The following is a 19,178-nucleotide window of genomic DNA, read 5'->3' as shown; positions in this document are numbered from 1 at the left end:
TTTCTTTTCTAATAACTACATAAACAGTTTTTTTAAAAATTGTATTTTATCTTTATATATATATTTATTTATTTTTCTAATAAATATGAACAAATTATAAACTCTCGGTCAATCTGAACAAATAATAAATGGTCTTTTATATTATTATTTTATTTGAATATGATGTACTATTATTATATAAAAAAACAATATTCCTATCTACAGAACGTGCTCGTACGGGCTACTTGGGCATAAGTAGCTGGTTACAAGGCCTTTTTGAAGGCCCAATAACACTTTGGCTCATCCATTTTTATTATAAAAAAATAAAATAAATAAATAAAAAAATAAAAAAAGCTCGTAAAAAGGAGTAGTTTCGTCATTCATGGTTCACCGTTGTCTCATGGTTTATCCACTCTACATGCTTCTTTGTTCTTGGCCTCATTCTCCCCGCGCTCCCAAGAAATGGCGCTAAGCTTCCGCCCTCCCATTCGGTTGTCCTTCTCGCGGCCCGCTTGCTGTCGCCGACTGCCCCATCGGACCTTCGCAGCCTCCTCGCAGAACCAGATCACCCCATCCTCCATCGATACAAGCAAGGTGTGCATGCGTCTGCCCAGCTTCTTGATCTAATTCAAATCACCGATTGTACCTAAGCTCTGTTTTTAGGGTTCTTGTGGTATATCTTGTTTCATCTCCATTTTATGTCTATTTTCTTTATCTTTTGATGCTTGCTGATGGGATTGCTTGCTTCGTGATCATTGTATGCTCGGAGTTGTCCTTTTAGGTTCCCAGGTTTTCGAGATGTTCTTACGAACTTGCTATCTATTTGTATTTTAAAGGTAGGGTTTGCTTTGCTACCTTGGCTATCTGTTGTTTTGTTTTAACTCATGCTTCAAATTTGGGGTTTTCCCTAGTAAGTGTCTTGTCTTGATGGAATGACTTGATGATTAGCTGATTTTAGTGGGTTAAAGTGATGTACGATCTCATAGAATGCATGTTATTTCCCTGGGTTTGATGGTCTCCTCCTGACTAGATGGCAATGGTGGTTGTTGCTCTTTATTTGATGGCTTTTTACTTTTTAATCTAGGGTCCTTATCTACCAGGTACTCTGATATTAGTTATTTGTAGTGATATGATCTTGTCAAATGAATATAATGTGTGTGTGTGTCTCTCTATAGATATATATATATAACCGACCTAGTATATTGATATTTTGTCTGACCCTTCTGTAATCGTCTATTAACAAAACCTATTTGCACTATAGGATCATTTCAGGAATATATAATGAAAAAAATCAACCTAGGTGGGAACCATTCAGGAGGAACTGAATATCGATACCCCAATTGCATTGCATTGTGCGAAACCATGGCACAAAATTCATTCTCAAAGTTAATTCCTTTGTTACACAAATGTCGGGGCGAGAAAGAGTTGAGGCACTTACTTGCGCCAATGATCGTCTTAGGACTATTCAAGGATTCTTTGGTCACGAGGGAAGTTGTATCATGGTGTTCAACTGGAAGGATAGAAATGCTTCAATATGCTGTTTTATTATTGAAACAGGTTGATTATACTCAACCTTTTTTATGGAATATGGTTCTTAGAGGTTATGAACAGCGTAATGACCAATGGAAAGCGATACAATTATTCTATCAGATGCTCTTCAGTTTTGTAATCCCTGACAAATTTTCCTTCCCCTTTGTTCTTAAAGCTTGTGCAAATGCTCGTGCACTAAAGGAAGGGGAGAAAATCCATTGTCGAGTCATGAAAAGTCCGAAGAGCATGGATTTGTTCGTGCAAGATTCTTTGATTTTTATGTATGCAAAGTGTGGGCAAATTAATGCAGCGCGTATATCATTTGATACAATGCCAAACAAAAGCTTGATTTCCTGGAATTCAATGATTGACGGGTATGTTAAACAAGGTGATGTTAGTGCGGCATTTAAGTTGTTTGATTCGATGCCTGAACGTGATTTATTCTCTTGGAATGTGATGATTGATGGGTTAGGAAAACGTGGGCTGATTGATGTTGCGCGACAATTGTTTGATGAGATGCCTGAGAGGGATGCAGTTTCGTGGAACTCGATGATTGATGGCTATGCTAAATGTGGAAGAATGGAAGATGCGAGGACTTTGTTTGCTGAAGCACCGAATAAAGATGTTTTTACCTGGAGTATTATGCTTAATGGTTTTGTGGAGTGTGGGAAAATTGAAATTGCTCATAATTGGTTCGAAAAAATTCCATGTAAGAATATCGTTACTTGGAATTCTTTAATTAATGGTTATGCAAAACATGGCAATCTTGCAGCATCACGTAAGCTGTTTGAATTAATGCCGTACAGGAACTTGAATTCCTGGAATGTTATTCTTGATGCCTTAACAAAAAATGGAGAAATAGAGTTAGCTTGTAAGATTTTCAATGAGATGCCCACTCAGGATATTTTCTCTTGGAACACTATAATCGATGGGCATGCGAAACTTGGAAAAATGAATGTTGCCCAAGAATTGTTTGACATTATGCCCATTAAGGATTTGGTCTCTTGGAATGCAATAATCACTGGCTATAGACAAAATGGGCATGCCATGGAAGCAATTCAAATGTTTACCAAGATGCACTTAGATGGTCAAAAACCTAATTCCCTGACTTTAGCTACTGTCCTTTCTGCTACTGCTGATTTGGGTTTTCTGGTCCAGGGCAGAAGTGTTCATGCATATATTGACAGGAATCAGTTTCCTCTAGATGGAATTGTTGGTGCTGCACTAATAGACATGTATTCCAAATGCGGGTATGTTCATATGGCAAAGGGGATCTTCAATAGCATTACTAGTAAAAGCATAGACCACTGGAATGCAATCTTATCTGGATTTGCAATACATGGATATGGAAGTATTGCAGTGTCTCTATTTGATGTTATGGAAGAGTCACCCGTGCAACCTGATGATATAACTTTTATTTCTGTTCTTAGTGCATGCAGTCATGCAGGCTTACTACATGCAGGTCATCAGTATTTTGAGGTTATGAGACTCAAATATAGGATAACTCCAAAAATACAGCACTATGGCTGTATGGTTGATCTCCTAGGCCGTTCAGGGCATTTAGAAGAAGCTTTTAGTCTAGTGCGCAATATGCCCATGAGAGCAAATGATGTAGTTTGGAGGGCTCTTCTTGGTGCTGCTAAAAACCATGGTAACATTGAAATTGCTGAATGTGCTGCAAGGCACCTTACTGAGCTCGTGCCACATGATAGTAGCTCATATGTTCTCCTGTCAAACATATATGGTTGTATAGGTCAATGTGAAAGTGCTAGAGACATGTGGAAGATCATGAAGGAAAGGGGTATAGCAAAGACCCCTGGTTGTAGTTTTATTGAATTGAAAGGCATCCTTCATGAGTTTACTGCAGGAGACACTTCCCATCCTGCTGCTATGGATATATATCTCCTATTAAGCAATTTAACTCATGGACTGATGCTAGCTGGTTATGTACCAGATTTAAAGCACTCATTATGCTGACATTGATTACGTGGGTTTCACTTTTCCTCTTTCTTAGACTATTCTTCTAAGGTACTTTGGTAAAAGCATTGCATTCTTTTTTAATTTTTGAAGAAGACATTGATCCTCCAAGAGGAAATTTAATGAGCGTAATTTTACATTGTTCTCCTTGCATTTTAGGACTAGATGTGTTGTTTAGAACGATTTTATCAGTTTATTTTACATACTCAACTTGCTTTAATGGGAGTGCATAAATCTAAAAATTATATGTTATTTTGTTTCATTATTTTGAGCGTGCAGCTCATATCAGAAGTCAAAAGAATACTTGAGAGGGAGCATCTGAGCCTGCCCATAGGCAAAAATGGAAGAGATGATGAAGATATGATCCTTTGGTTTTTGAAAGACAGAAAATTTTCTGTTGAGGAGGCTGTTGCAAAATTAACTAAAGCTATTGTATCCGAAAATTTATTTATTTATTTTCCTCTTTAATTTAATCCTTCTGTTCTGAAGAAAGTCGATTTCACATGCTTTACAGTGCTTTCAAGTTCTTGTCGTTTTAAATATTTATGGAGAAAATGAAAATTGATTGGCAAATTTATTGGAAATGATTGTTAGTTCGCAAGGGGAGAAAATGAGCTTTCATCAATTTTTGTTGATGAGATCTGATTACTCATTACTCTTTAGTCTGTAATTTCACATTCAAAAAATTGCTATGAGGTTGAGGAACTGAAATGCCAGAAATGCATTATTCTGAGATTCATGCAGACCTTTATCTGTGCTTGTGTCAAGCTCTAACAATTAAATGCCGTTTCATCCACATGCATGTAAATGTGGTTTTATACCTTGGTCTGACTGAGAAACTCATTTGACAGGATCTTTTTATATTAGATAGTAAGTTCAAAGGTTAGGAAAGTTTCAAATTGTTTGTTGTGGATCTAGAGTCAGAGTTAAGATTGATCTTTTAGTATGCCGCAGATGCAGATGATCTGAATTGAAGTATTTCATTTTACACGCAGTTGTTTTTCTATTGATTCTATTTACAGAAAATGAATCATCTTAACCAATATCTATTTTTGTTTTCATAAACATCTAGATTAGAAATGGCGTGAGGACTTTGGTGTGTCAATGCTGTCAGAAGACTCTGTGAAGAGCTTATATAATACCAGGAAAGCTTATGTTCATGACTTTCTGGATGTCAAATGGCAGACCTGTGCTTGTTGTTGTGGCATCTAAGCATTTTCCAGAGGTATGTGCCATGTGCAATTTTGTGTGCATTTTAACTGATCATTTTGGTATAAATGGCATTATTTTAATTTGGTTGGTTATATTTGGCAAAGAAGTGGTCAAAAGCATTCAAAGGCTGATATGCCCAATTGATATGCCAAGTGTTCATTTTAGAGCTGGCAGCTAGAAGTCTTGAATGCATTTATAACTTGCAACCCTTTGTCTTCTAAATTATCTGGTTAGTTTTTTTATGGGCCAGTGTTTAATGGTGTGAAAGTAAGTCTTTGACCACAGAAGCAGGATGCCAATGAGAATGAGCGGCTTTGTGTTTACTTGATTGAGAAAGCATTGAGCAAATGTTCTCCTGGAACTGAAGATATTCTTGGAATATTTGATTTAAGAGGGTTTAGTACAGACAACAGCGACTTCTTTTTTTTAAAGTTCCTGGTAATATCTACAGTTCTTTGCTCTAGTGTATTTGCTTTTTTCTATCGATTGCGCTTGGTTTTTACTGTATTTCTGCCCGTTAACTTGTATTTGATTACCATTCACTCCTTAGTCTTTATGATATTTTAATTTCTGATTTGTCTAGTCTCCGAAGGATGAACATGCACTTATTTATGGTTCTGTTCCACGGTAAAGGAGTATCTTTTACTGTGGAAAAAGTAGTTGAACCTATAAGTTATTCCATCATATATCATTAAAGATTTGGATATGATGGTATACCTCTGTTTTTTTTTTCTTCCCCTGCAATATGGTATGTTTCTGAAAGGCACTTAGAAGAGGAGAAATTAAGGCTTAGTTTCAATTGACTCTTCCTACAATGACAAACTTATTTTGCTTGCCAGTTACTCTTTTCTTTGTAAGAATTATAAAAAAACAAAAAGAATACCATCTATGTTCAGTGACTTATTTTTCATGATGTCATATTTTGTGCTCTGATCCTTAAACGAATAGCTAACTTTGATTGTCCTTGCATCATATGTATAGATGATCTTCTGAATGCACGTTGTAGAAATTTCTGTTGATTATAGCATCCTTTGACCCAATAGGGATACTCTCGAAAATAAAAAAAATTATATACCCCCTTTGGCAAAACCAGGATGGTTATCATTTTACAGTGACCCAATTCACTCATAGATAGGATTTGAATCATTGACCTTTCATCTATTGTCATCCTTGGCAGATGGGACTTGCAATGGCAGTCCTTATTAGCACTGGCATGACTAGGTGATTAAATAAGGAATCAGACTATCTTTCTAATGCTCAGCCCCTTTTTTCGTGTATCAACCATAAGTAATATATTTGAAATTTCTGTTTCATTTTTTTCAGATTGATGTGTTCTACTATTACTACCCAAAGCGGCTTGGACAAGTTCTTTTTGTGGATGCTCCATTTGTGTTTCAGCCACTCTGGCAGCTTGTTAGGCCATTGTTGAAATCATATGCCTCCCTGGTAAGAGAAAGTTAATGTTAAATGTTGGATCTCTCTTTTCCTGGTTTGCTTGGATAACTATTTTTATAAATGGCATTAATTCCTAGAAATCCTTGTGTTGGATTGGTTTACATGGTTTCTTGTGGTTATTCATTAGGTTTGCCTTGCTAGTAGAAATAATTGGCAGTATCTGTGCCGCAAGTCGTTTTACTCAAAGATGTTGGTTTGTCCTGTTGTTTTAGGTGAGGTTTTGTGATGCAAAGACAGTGAGGGAGGAATTTTTCACAGAAGACACTGTTCCTGATGCCTTCAAAGGTTAACTGAACCTATTTCTTTACAAAGAAATCTCAACTACCTTATTTTGGCCATTCATACAGATATGCTCCTGCAAAATTCTTGTATAACTGTTTCTGTTATGGAAATTTATTGCAGCAGCAACCACGAATATACAAAAGATGCATTATCATATCATATAAGTTCTACTGATCCATAGCAGATATAGCTCGGCTTTGTAATCTGACCCAAACCCTGCAATATCAAAGCCCATACCCCGCTTGTGTCCGTTTCACACATGAATCAAGACCAAACAAAGAAAACTAAATACAGAGAGTAAGATCTCTTTGGGCGAGCAAAGAAAAAAGAAAGCTCAGATTAAACAAGCAGAGTAGAAAACCTCAAGGCTAACCTAACTCATGAGGAGCTGAAAGTTATCTGGATTCTGTCTGAAATTACTTACAAGCCTCTGAAATTGATGTGATTTTCTGCTGAAAAACATCAGCCAAAGTTCTCAGCTTTAAACTGGAGCAGAACATGAAATAGGCCTCAGAAATTTCACATGAAATTACAGAAATACATCATTTTTTGACGCCTGCCACCGGCCTTTCCTGTATGACTTAGCCTTGGCCCTTGGTTAACAAATAATACATAGATAGATATGCTAACATAAAGTAATAACTGAGAATTAGTTGCTGCAACTAAAACAATCACTATGCTTCATCGTGTTCGTTTGCTTTAATATGAGCATTGATGAATTTAACCTTTTAAAAAAGAGTTTAGTTTCTTCTAAACATTTTTTTTTTTTTTAATATAAAGAAACATATAACTTTCTCTCTACTTCACTTTGAGATAAAAACTTCTCCCAACCAACCCCATATTCCAAAGTATTTTTCCAACCTTAACTTCATGCTAGCCTCTTGTCTTGCTTTGACTTGAGCTGGTGTCTCCTCTTCTGCAGCATCATCACCTTCTTCTGCCAAATAAAAAAAAATATCATAATTTTTTAAGTAGATCAAGCTGACTTGTTAGCCAGGCCATACAGAACAAATTTGTGTTACCATAGTATGAATGTCCATGGGTGCACTGGTTTTCCTCTCTTTCCAAATGCTTTTTGAGTCGTTTGGCAGCACTGAAAACATCTCCAGGCCTCTCCCACCCACCTCCATAAACACCATAAGACTCCTTTGGCTGTGGCCTGATTAAAAACTCCAGCAATGGCAGCTCTCCACTGTCCACCCAATGGATGCAGTTCACTGGACATGCATCAACTGATACCTGCCATCCAACAATACCTCCTTCAACCTTACTAAATCATACAAGCATGGTTCTATATTTTGCTTATCTATCATGTAATACCTTAATATTTTTATCATCATCTCCAAATTGAACTTTAACTCTTGCAGAACCTCCAGTCTCATCCATCACAAATGTCTTGTTGGCACAATGCACGCATTCCCGGCAACCTGCAACCCAAATACAACCCATACTCCATCAAAAAGTCCTTTCTTTCTTTCTTATACTTTAACTGTTCTTTTTGGTTCATCTTGAGATTCACCTATGCATTTATTTTCATCTACAAAGAGAGCTTGTGACCTCAATGGACCATTCCATGAACTATAACCTGAACCAGAGAAATCACTTGCAAAGCCACCTCTCCTCTTGTTATTTGAAACCATACATCTTCTTCCCTGCTGCTCTTCTCTTATCAACACATGGTAAGCCTCATTAAGCAGAAGAGTGTATTCATGACCCTAAAAAATTCAATAATAATAACAATAACCAAACTATTTTACTGAATTAACAAAAAATAAAAAGAGTGCTTTTTAGATGTAAGAATGAGAATGAACAACTTTTTGGCCAGCAATATCAGGGTGGTGTTTCTTTTGCAATTTTCTGTAAGCCTCCTTGATCTCCTGTGCAGTAGAATCTAATGAAACTCCAAGCAATTCATAATAATCCATGGGTCCTGCTTTTTGTTCTCTCATCCCATTGCATCTTATACTTCCTCTAGATGTTTGGCTTGAGCTTGCACCAGTAAATCAAATAAGTATTGAAGTAACTCACATGTTGTTAATAAAGGAAATTCAGGTGAGACTCACAGTGTTTTTGTTTTGCTTGTCAATCGGAGCGGGTGATGTATTTCTGGAACTCTTGTTATTATAAAGGGATGCATATAAGTGGTTATACTGCAACTGTTTGTCAGGAATTCCATGATTTTGTATTACTTTGTTATGGTTTGCAGTGGGAGAAGTAGAAGATTTCTCAGGGATGACCTGAAGATATTTTGCCGGCCACAGTAGTTGGCCAAGATTTTTTTCCTCTATACTAACTAAATAGACCACTGATAAAATAATTATTTTTTTTTTTTAAAAAAAGATAAATCTTGAATTATCAACGGCATTAGGTTTCTTGCATAAAGACATGGGATTAAAACCTACATATTGTTAAGCTTATGGCGTGCACTTTATATTATTGTATATTTCTGACTCTTAACTTTAAAGGGGATACTTGTCACTTAGTGCACAAAAAATAAAAAAAATCTTGAATTTATTAAAACATAACAGAAGTACGAAGAGACTACTGGGTGGAAACGAAAGCCAACAAATAGAACGGCAAATATAATAGGGAGAAAATTGATAAGGAAATGAATTTCCTCAATTAAATTATTAAAATATTATAAAAGTGTTCTCAAATAAAATACTAAGAATTCACTTTAAAAGATAATTTAAATATTGTTCTCCCACTTGATTTGATTGATAGAATAACAAAGGAAATGAAAAGAATAAAGGAGGGCTTTGATGATCATTTTGGCCGTTCATACGTCCCATTTGATTATAGAATTGCAATTATGATCTAAGAAACTCAGCTAATGCACATCACCATCATCATGAAAATTCATCCAAAGTGAATAAAAAATGAATCACATTCCCTTGAGCTTTGCAAACTTATTTTCTTATACATATGTCAATATCTCTTCCTACAACAAAATAGATTGGAAGAAGAAGAAGAACAACAACAACAAGATAGAGATGAATAAAGTAAATAAATGGTATCTCATCTTTTCAATTCAAGAACCAATAAATTACAAGAATCAAAGCAACAAAGTCATGAGAATAAACCTCACTTGGATACCCATTCAATCTTCTATATATATATATATATATATATATATATGCATACATATTAACATAGAACAAAAACACAAAAGACAAGTACACACTGAGAGTGTCCTAATGGCGTTGAGTACCGAGAGGAATGTAGGGGTGGCTGTGGACTTCTCAGAGGGCAGCCAAGCAGCCCTTATGTGGGCATCAGACCATCTTCTCAGGGCTGGAGACAAGCTTGTTATCATCCACAGTGAAGTCTGTTTCCAGAAGGAACAGGGGGCTGTGCATCTCTGGGAGTCCACTGGCTCTCGTAATTAATTAGCACTTCCTTAATTAATTACTTTGCATCAAATCTTATTGTTTCTCTTCTTTAGTTACTGGCTTTTTACAATACAAAACTCTTTTTATGTTGTTGATTAGCCTTCATTCCTTTGAATGAGTTTGATGACCCTGGCATAACAAAGAGATATGGTGTTAAGCCTGACTCTGCCACCATAAACATCCTCCATCAACTAGCAAAGCAGAAGGGGGTAATGGAATCATATATATATATATATATATATATATATATATATATACATAGAGGATTAGTATTCATGTTAAGATTAAAATTATCATGTGATTCTTATATAAATGTTTGTAGATTGAAGTAGTGGTTAAGATATACTGGGGTGATGCTGGGGTGAAGATATGTGAAGCTGGTGAGAAAGTTCCACTTCAGTGTCTGGTGATTGGGAGCAGGGGTCTTGGCAAAGTTAAGAGGTGACTTACTGACTCACAGTATGAGTTAATTATAGTTAATAATATTTGTATTATTAAGCATGAATGAGAGATGATGGTTATTAATCTGGTTTGCAGGGCTTTACTGGGGAGTGTGAGCAGCTATGTGGTCCATCATGCTATGTGTCCTGTGACTGTTGTTAAGAGCTCACCTTCTAATTGATAGTTAAATTTCAAAGATGTATGTTGTTTGTGTATGTAGGATGTATCTCTTAACTCAAAAGCATCCATCTATTTAAATGAATAAACAAATAAAGTAGTATGTCTGTCTATTCCATCTAAACTAGCAACCAGCCAGAAAATAATCATTTTTGAAGAAAATAACTCAATTAATTTTTATGGCAGATGTGAACTGTGAAGCAAACCCAAATGCATAGCGATTTCGCCATCCTGAAAGCATATTTAAGAGAAGAATTAATGTGAATGCATGAAACTCATCTCAAAATTTGAGATGGAATCCGATTCCTTGACAAATCTTTTTGTCACTTACTTTTTGATGAAAAGTGGATAAACCATCGATTTATCGAGAAAGAAAAAAAAGATCAGGATAAAAATTTCTCACAGTGAAGGAGAAAAGTACAATAAAACAGAGAAATGAAAATAAAAGGAGGTAAAAGCATGTTCAGGCGGAAGACACCGTCTGGCATTTTCAGGCCTGGCCAGAAGATCTGGTGGTGCAGCAACTCCTATGGGGTGTCGTGATCGAGTTTGCAAGGAGGATTTGATGCGCTTGCGCTGAGGAAGTCAAGGGAGCGCTTGATTTTCTGTGATGCTTCATTGAGTGTTTGTTGATGTCTATCCGCAGCTGTTGGGAACCATGAAAGAAGCATATTAGCAATTTTAAAAATTATGTTTAATTGTGGTAAAACAGTCTGTTGAAAGATACGAGAGTTCCTTTCAAGCCAAATATTCCATAAAATTGCACGAGAAATGAGGTCCCAGAGTGGTCGGAGTCGAGGTGCAAGGGACAGAATCCAGGAGGTCCATAAGAGCGGGATGGTTTGTGGGAGAGAAGATGAATCTAAGGATTGAGTAAAGAATGCCCAGATGCGTTTGGAGAATTCACAATCGATGAAAAGATGTTGAATGTTCTCGGAACCGTTGTGACAGAGGACACATGTGTCAGTGGAATTTTGAATATTACAACCTTTCTTGAATAAGCTAGAGAGAGTGAGGATCTTGTCTTCTCCAGCTAACCAACATAACAAAGTGATTTTTGCTAGGGTTACGACTTTTCCAAAAAAAGGGGGTACAGTGGGCTGCGGGTTCCACCATCAATAAGATATTTATAGAAGGATTTAACTGTGAAAGTGCCACTTTTTTCAATGGTCCAATTAAGAGAGTCATTCTGTGTGTGAGAACATTCAGGGATAATATCAAGAAGGGGAGATAGCTTGTCTTGCGTGGCCGTATGAAATATGTGATCTGTGTTATTAATAAATTGTGAGAATTGCCTGATTGTTATCCAAGGAGCTTTACAATCATTGAAAAGGTCAGGCCAGTGGTCTCTTAGTAGGATTCCTGCATGCCAGTGGTCAAACCAAAGATAGGTATTGGAGCCACTATTGATCTTTTTAGGAATACAAGATCGGAAGGAGGGAAGAGTAGAAGTCACACCCGCCCAGAAAAAAGATTTATTTCTAGGTGGGTTATGGAAAAGGATTCCGTTTATATCTCTAAAAGAGTAATTGGCATGAATAATTTTGGCCCAACCACAATTTGGGTTGCTAGAAAGTTTCCACCACCATTTTCCAAGTAAAGCATTGTTGAAGGTCTGAATGTTAAGTATACCCCAACCACCCATATCTCGTGGTCTTGTAATCCTATTCCAGGCAATTAATCTGATTCCTTTTGGACCCAAGTCAGGGCCTCTCCAGAGAAAATCTCTCCGAATTTTGTCAATTTCCTTGATCACCCATGCGGGAAACTTGAAAACCGACATCCAGTACACAGACATAGAGGAGAGGACAGAGTTTGCAAGAGTTAGACGTCCACCAAGCGATAAATAGTTTGTTTTCCAGGAAGTAAGCCTCGAGCGTACCATGCCAGTGATAATAGCCCAGTCATTCCGTCTAGGTCGTCGACCAGAGAGAGGAATACCTAAGTAAGTGATTGGGAGGCTGCTACGGGAACAATTAAGGATTCTAGCAGAGGAGTGATGGGGTTGGAAGCCGTAGTTAGAGGAAAAGAGGCAGCTTTTAGAGTAATTAATTGTCAAGCCATAAGACCCCTCATAAAGATACAATATAAGTTTGATGATTTTTAGGTCTTCATGTTCTCAAGTAGAAAAGATTAGGAGGTCATCAGCATATTGGAAGTGACAAATGCTATCAGCATGATTCAGAGGAACCCCAATCAAGACTTTGGATTTGAGCGCATGGAAGAACATAGCGCTTAAAACATCAGTGACCAGGGCAAAGAGTAAAGGAGAAAGGGGATCACCTTGCCTTAGACCTCTTTTACAACGAATGTAACCCTGGGTAGTTCCATTGATAATGAATTGAGCCTTTGCAGTGCTAAGAATGGAGTTGACCCAAGAGAGCCATTTAGGTCCAAAGCCTCTTGCAGCAAGAATATCAAGTAGGAAGTTCCAGTCTACTAAGTCAAAAGTTTTTGCAAAATCAACTTTAAAAATGTGACCAAGGCGTTTTCTTTTTTGAAGATTGAATATGACTTCTTGAGCGCCAACAATATTGTCCGCAATACATCTGCCCTTGATGAAACCAGATTGTGTATCGTCAACTAATAAACTGATTACTGTGCTAAGACGATTAGCAAGTATTTTGGAGATGATTTTACAGGTGGAATTGATAAGGCTGATGGGACGGTAATCCGCAGCAATGGCATGCGTATTATTTTTAGCAATAAGAGTGATATGAATCCAGTTAATACGCTTAAGATTAATGGTACCCTCATAGAAGTCTTCGCAAAGTTTGACAATTGAGGGTTGGAGTATGGTCCAGTGTTTTTGAAAAAAGAACATGGGAAAGCCATCCGGACCTGGTGATTTGTCGGGGGTTGAGGCCAAAAACTGCAAGTTTAATTTCTTCAGGAGTGAAAGAAATTTCAAGCTGTGAGAGATCAATTCTTTCCTTATGATTAAAAAGGAATTTCCAGTCAAAGAGGAATCTGTTTGGTAACGATGTGCCAAAGGCTGAGCGGTAGTGATTTGTGAAGATTCTACCGATATGCTCATTGCCAGTTATCCAATGATCCTCCTGAAGAATGCGAGGGATAAGGTTTCTATTTCTCCTTCCGTTAGCGATGTGGTGAAAGAATTTTGTGTTAGAGTCCCCTTCTCTAAGCCAAGTAATTCTAGAGCGTTGCTTCCAGTAAATTTCTTCCTGATTCAAAATGGTGTAGAGTTCAGATCAAATTTGAGAAAGACGGTTAGACTCATCCTTAGATAATGGTCTGGCTTCTCCGATAATGTCAATGGAATGTAATTCAGACAGGAGACTACATTTTAGAATCTTGGAAGCGCAAAAGATGTTTTTGGACCAGGTGCGGAGATTGGATTTTAGATGAGCAAGTTTTTTGGATAAGATAAACGCTCCGCAGCCAACAGGATTAAGTTCTGACCACCAATCTTGAACAAGACTTGTGATATCAGGATTGGTATACCAGAATTTTTCAAATTTGAAGAGTCGGGATCGCTTAAAGTGTGTTCCAAAGTTGAGGCAGATGGGTGAATGATCTGAGCCAAATCTGGGGAGATCAAATTGGGTAGATCTGGGATATAAGGAATCCCAATCGTGAGAATAAAGGAATTTGTCGAGGCGGACCCAAATAGGATTAGATTGTCCGTTAGTCCACGTGAATTTTCTCCCATTAATAGGGGGATCGATGAGACCAAGCTCACTTAGGAGGTTCTGGGATGTGATGATATCTCTAGGATTAGAGATGCCGTTATTTTTGTCTTCAAAGGAAAAGACCGTATTGAAGTCGCCAAAGACGATCCAGGGAGTTGAAATGAGGTTTCTTAAAGTTCGGAGTTCATTCCAGAAATTTGATCTAATGGTTCGGGAGTTAGGCCCATAGGCGCTAGAGCAGGTCCAGGTGGAGTTATCGGAACAATTTGTGAATCTGATGGTAATAGAAAAGGATCCCTTATGAAATAGGTTACCAATAAGAAGCGAGCTATTCTAGGCGAGGATAATTCCTCCTGCAGTACCTTGGGCCGGGATGAATTCAAAAGAGTCGATACGTTTACCTCCAATTAATCTCCAGAGAGAACTATGAATATTTTGGAGTTTAGATTCTTGGAAGCAAATAATGTCTGCTATGGAATTTAAAATAACTTCTTTCACTTAGTGGCATTTAGAGGGTCTGCCTAGACCTCTGACATTCCAATTTAAAATAATCATAACGACAGATAATGTCTAAGTAGGTCTCGAGTGGGACCCAAGGGATACCGGGGATTTGGTGTTCCTATCGTCTTCGAGAAATCTAATTTTGTCTAGGCATTTGTTTTTATGACTAGGGGAGCCTAGGAATTTAATGCCACAAGAGTTACTGTAATTAAGAATTTGAGCATCGAGCCCAAGAAGAAAAACTCGAATTAAGAAGGGAGGGCGTACCTTCTCGTGGATCTTCTGGGATTTTTTTCTTGGAAGATCGGGGAGGGAGAGGTACGAACCCAGCTTCTTCATTCCATCGTCCTGATGGTTTCTTGGGTCTGTCACTTCTTCTGAGTTGTTTAGAGTCTGGGTGAGGATGTTTTGGAGCATCTTCCTTGGTACTTGTGATATCTGGTACAGGGACATTTTGGAGATCACTGTCTTCCTGTTCGATGCAGTTTTCATTAGGAAGTAGATCCTCATCATCCATGTCATGATCAAGAATATTCTCATCATCTCCCCAGTCAAGGAGCTCCTCATCAGAGGGAATCTCCATTGGTGAGTTCAGGGGTGTGGGATCGTGTTCATAGAATTTTCCTGAATTAATACTTGGTACCGGGGTCCAACCTCCATAAATGAAAATCCATTTATAGTCATCAGGGATAGGCAAGGTTAGAGGGAGATCTTGCAGGTGAATAGGAATACTTTCCTGCAATTTGGAGCCCAGTGAAGATCCCTGTCCAAGATCTATAATAGGGAGTGTATTGTGAGTTTCACTAGGCAGAGATGCCTTAACAATTGTGGATTTAATTAAATTAGAATGTAGCTTATCTTGATGAATAAAGACTGCATCAACTGAATGATTAGCAGTGTGCTTATCACGAGGCAAAGCCATCTTTAAAGGTGGAAGTGTGTTGAGATCAGGAGTGATCGAATCTCGAGGTATCTCATCAGATGGTGGGGAGGGATCTTGATCAGAGGACTGATCACGATGAGGATGCTTCTCTGCGGAGATATCATCTCGAGGCGTCTCAGCATCTAAGGAATGATGCTCACGGGTTTTACAGGATTTCCGGGAAAGCATATCACGATGCGGTTGAGACGAATGCAAAGTTCCAAACCGGATGATAGAGATCTCATCACGAGGCATTTGGACGGCCGTTGTTGGCCTCTCCATCACGTCTCCACTGCATGGCGACAGTGAATCGTGTCCCTCGGCTTGTTCACGAGGGACCGACGGGATCTCGGGAATTCCGGTGGCCAACCGGTCATCGGGAGGGGGGAAATTTCTCCCTGAGATCCGCAAGCAATGTTCCCTGTCGATTGGCCAAGGCTGGAGCAAAGCTCAACGGCCTTGCTTGGGGAATATCGACGGGGGGAGTACGATGGGAGCTTTGCCCTTATCGGATTTAGGGGCATAAACAACGTTGTTGGGTGGCGGTGCTGAGCGAAGATGGGTCGGGGGGTGAGTCGACTGGCCTTGAATTATCTTGGATCGGAGAATGTGGGCGCCATCGTCTTCGAGCTTAACTAAGAAGCTTCTGATGCCAACGTCCACCATGATCTCCAACGGGAAAGAGATCGATGGTTTAAGTCTGACGAGAGTTCGCAGATGCTCCAACGTCACGTGTTCCTTCTTCTGGACGTAAATTAAATCGCCGATCGGCCGGAGTATATCGACTATAGAGTCCCAGTTCCAGCAGTGAAGAGGGAGGTTGGAGATCCTGATCCAATTATAATTGCCGGCGGTCACCGCGTGAGATCCAAACTCGGCGGTCCAATGGGAGAGAGAGATGCAACAAGGACCATAGATTGAGTTGAGAGATTGAGCAAATGTACCGGATCATTTATCAACTTTCATAAATAACTTATTTATTAATCAGCTAAATTTAAATCTAGTGGCTTCAAATCATCCATTCCTGTAAACAGTAATAAATAGTGCTATCAATAATGTAAGATGAGATAAAAAAAATATTTTTATCTCAACTGATCAATCATGATTATATTTATTTATTTTATTTACACTTGTCTCTGAGAGAACATTCGTAGACAATTTATTGCGTGTTTATATAGGGCACATCTTCAACGGATGTTCATTTCTCAGTTATTAAATTCAAATTCAACAACTGCAAATTATTTTTTCTTGCTACACAGTGTAGGTTGGAATGCACAATTCGTTGATCTGAATTGATCATAACAGTGGCTGACACTGTATACATGTTTGTGTTTCTCTAATCCTTTGTATATATACATATATATATCCACATTTTCATATTAATTTTTTTTTTTTTTTTTTTTTTTTGGCAATATCCTTGTAAGCAGCTAAACATAGATATCAAAGCACACCTTACGAGTGAAGCGAGTCACGACGACTCATGAATTATGAGTTACTTTCCCTGGAAGCATGATACTTCGTCTCCGTAGACCTCTCCTCATCCTTCCCAAATCTATCCACACTAAACCAACACCACCCACTGCTTCTTCTTCTTCGGATATCACCGGTCTCTTGATCAACGGCGGCAAATGGGACGCCCTTACCGCCCGCTTCGGCTCCATAACTCTCACCAACTCCCTCGTCGAACAAGTGCTCCTCGATCTGAAAGAACCCAGCGACGCTAAGAAAGCCTTACTCTTCTTCCACTGGTCCTCAACCCAACACTCATCTTTCCACCACTCCCTTCGCTCCTACTCCATCGCCATCCACATCCTCGTCCGCTCAGGCCTTTTCATCGATGCCGGCGCGTTGCTCGAGTCGGCTATAACCAAGACTTCCCAACCGGAATCTTGTCTCCTTGACGCCCTTTTGTCTACTTACGAAGCAACCCCTTCCGGCCCTCGAGTGTTCGACATTCTGGTGCAGACGTACGCGAAGATGAGGATGCTCGACCATGCCTTTGATGCTTGCTCTCACCTCATGGACCGTGGCTTTTCAATAAGCTTAACAAGCTTCAATGCTTTGCTGCGCGTGGCTCAAAAATCCAATCGCTATGATCTTGCCTGGAAGGTGTATGAGTATATGCTTCACAGAAGAGTTTACCCCGACCGTAACTCCATTGAAACCATGACAAATGTTATGTGTAAACAGGGATCATTGCAGAATATAATTAGTGTTCTGGATAAGATTAATGGCAAGCGATGTGCTCCGGCAGTGATTGTAAACTCCGGCCTGTGGTTTATGATTGCTAAAAAAGACAACTTTAATGTTGATCATGGGATTGTGTTGCTGAAGAGGTTGTTACAGAAAGACATGATTGTTGATAGTGTTGTGTATTCGTTGATCATCTCCACTCGTTGTGAGAGAGGGGAGTTGGATAATGCCTATGAGATGTTTGATGAAATGCTTAAAAGAGGTTGTGGTTCTAATGCCTTTGTTTATACCTGCTTCATTGGTGCTCATTGTAAGTCAGGAAGGATTGAAGAGGCTATAAGATTGATGCAAGAGATGCAGCTCTCTGGTTTTAAACCATACCAGAAGACTTACAGTTATATGATTGAAGGGTGTTCTATGTCACGAAGACTAGATGAATGCATGGCGTTTTATGAAAAAATGATTAAACATGGTTTTGTGCCTGATTCTGATGCTTGCAATCAGATGATTGGCAAACTCTGTGAATGTGGAAAGGTGGAGAAGGCTAATGACATCTTGACTGTTCTCTTAGACAAAGGATTCAAAGCTAATCAAGTCACGTATATGATACTTATGAAAGGGTTCGGAGATGCAGGAAATGTCCATGAAGTTACAAAATTGTATTATGAACAGCGGCACCGTGGCATTCATCTTGATCCCATGGCGTGTGAGTCATTGATTAAAAGTCTTCGCCAATGTGGAAAGTTTAAGGAAGCTGAAAAATTCCTCCACGTCATAGGAAGTGAAAAACATCTCCCCTTGTAGAAGTGGTTATTGTTTGTGATTCAATTATGTCAGGCTTTTTGTGTAGTGGATGGCATTGTCATGGCAAATTTTGTCGAAAAGTTCGTAGATTATCAGAACTCTCCGCAGTCATTCACCTACCCACAAGGCATAAGTTGATCACATCTCAACAACCAAACAGTATAGGAAGTGATCTCATAGTCATCTCCCCAACTCTTGGTTGATTTTTAGTATTCATATTTCATATTCCTTTACAAGTGCCAAATTTCCAAATTCAAGGTTCATTCATTCAACATGTCAACGAGTGTTTGGTTTATAATTATCTCTAAATTTTCTTGTGCTAATTGCTAATTAATCATCTGTTTTCAATGTGAAAATACTGTGATAAAGAAGATGCTTTTGTCTTTAAATAAACTTTGTGATCATCAATCACCATTATTGCATCTTCTTTGTATGTGGTCATTACTCTCAAGAGTTGATATAATGTGCATAGCTTGCATCCCATTTTAGTATAACAAGATGTACACCTAACATGTTTGTAGGTCAAGAGCAGGTGGTATTCCGTTATCTGTATTGACACGTGGCTGGCCTTCTCGCCGTCTCGGTCACGCCAAAGCAAAATTCCATACGGAAGTGATCTGTTGTCATGGATTATTATTTGTCTGTCAATGAAGTGGTTCA

General features: G+C 38.5%; 4 protein-coding genes across 6 annotated transcripts; 3 read left to right on the top strand and 1 right to left on the bottom strand.

Annotated features, from left to right (window-relative positions):
* Positions 1-360: 360 nt before the first annotated feature.
* LOC120260914 (phosphatidylinositol transfer protein CSR1) lies at positions 361-6,599 on the top strand. Its single transcript, XM_039268501.1, is given in 7 exon segments — positions 361-573; positions 3,766-3,918; positions 4,564-4,665; positions 4,667-4,711; positions 4,984-5,136; positions 6,022-6,144; positions 6,366-6,599. Coding segments are annotated over 7 exon segments (786 nt in total). The 5' UTR covers positions 361-441; the 3' UTR covers positions 6,444-6,599.
* Positions 6,600-7,092: 493 nt separating this feature from the next.
* On the bottom strand, positions 7,093-8,688 carry LOC120260913 (chaperone protein dnaJ C76, chloroplastic-like). Of its 3 annotated transcripts, none has more exons than XM_039268498.1 (6): positions 8,499-8,688; positions 8,250-8,424; positions 7,955-8,150; positions 7,756-7,862; positions 7,458-7,674; positions 7,093-7,372 (listed from the first exon to the last, which is right to left on the bottom strand). In XM_039268498.1, the coding sequence occupies exons 1-6, from the start codon at positions 8,609-8,611 to the stop codon at positions 7,239-7,241; spliced, it is 942 nt and encodes a 313-aa protein (XP_039124432.1). In that variant the 5' UTR covers positions 8,612-8,688; the 3' UTR covers positions 7,093-7,238. The 3 variants fall into 3 exon arrangements, with proteins under 3 accessions (XP_039124432.1, XP_039124433.1, XP_039124434.1); XM_039268499.1 differs by having other exon boundaries at positions 7,093-7,369; XM_039268500.1 differs by having other exon boundaries at positions 8,250-8,418.
* Positions 8,689-9,580: 892 nt separating this feature from the next.
* On the top strand, positions 9,581-10,563 carry LOC120261920 (universal stress protein PHOS34-like). The gene is made up of 4 exons (XM_039269940.1): positions 9,581-9,816; positions 9,927-10,036; positions 10,150-10,268; positions 10,365-10,563. Exons 1-4 carry the CDS (start codon positions 9,633-9,635, stop codon positions 10,447-10,449), a joined length of 498 nt encoding a protein of 165 aa, XP_039125874.1. The 5' UTR covers positions 9,581-9,632; the 3' UTR covers positions 10,450-10,563.
* Positions 10,564-17,030: 6,467 nt separating this feature from the next.
* LOC120260169 (pentatricopeptide repeat-containing protein At1g66345, mitochondrial) lies at positions 17,031-18,656 on the top strand. The gene is made up of 2 exons (XM_039267611.1): positions 17,031-18,420; positions 18,565-18,656. Exons 1-2 carry the CDS (start codon positions 17,031-17,033, stop codon positions 18,654-18,656), a joined length of 1,482 nt encoding a protein of 493 aa, XP_039123545.1.
* The last annotated feature ends 522 nt before the right edge of the window (positions 18,657-19,178 follow it).

Source organism: Dioscorea cayenensis, chromosome 5, assembly GCF_009730915.1.
Source record: "Dioscorea cayenensis subsp. rotundata cultivar TDr96_F1 chromosome 5, TDr96_F1_v2_PseudoChromosome.rev07_lg8_w22 25.fasta, whole genome shotgun sequence".
Lineage (NCBI taxonomy): Eukaryota > Viridiplantae > Streptophyta > Magnoliopsida > Dioscoreales > Dioscoreaceae > Dioscorea > Dioscorea cayenensis.
Note: the sequence above shows the minus strand (reverse complement) of the source record. Positions and strands in the feature narration are given on the sequence as shown.

Bases quoted from the DNA above. Each gene is read 5' to 3' on its own strand.
- LOC120260913 (XM_039268498.1), bottom strand. From the start codon at position 8,611: ATGGAATTCCTGACAAACAGTTGCAGTATAACCACTTATATGCATCCC. The intron at 8,151-8,249 runs GTTGTTCATTCT...TGAATTTTTTAG, and splicing joins CTGATATTGCTGGCCAAAAA to GGTCATGAATACACTCTTCT. The intron at 7,675-7,755 runs GTATTACATGAT...GTTGGATGGCAG, and splicing joins ATGATGATAAAAATATTAAG to GTATCAGTTGATGCATGTCC.
- LOC120260169 (XM_039267611.1), top strand. From the start codon at position 17,031: ATGATACTTCGTCTCCGTAGACCTCTCCTCATCCTTCCCAAATCTATC. The intron at 18,421-18,564 runs GTGAGTCATTGA...CTTTTTGTGTAG, and splicing joins TCATCTTGATCCCATGGCGT to TGGATGGCATTGTCATGGCA.
- LOC120261920 (XM_039269940.1), top strand. From the start codon at position 9,633: ATGGCGTTGAGTACCGAGAGGAATGTAGGGGTGGCTGTGGACTTCTCA. The intron at 9,817-9,926 runs GTAATTAATTAG...GTTGTTGATTAG, and splicing joins CTGGGAGTCCACTGGCTCTC to CCTTCATTCCTTTGAATGAG. The intron at 10,269-10,364 runs GTGACTTACTGA...TCTGGTTTGCAG, and splicing joins GGTCTTGGCAAAGTTAAGAG to GGCTTTACTGGGGAGTGTGA.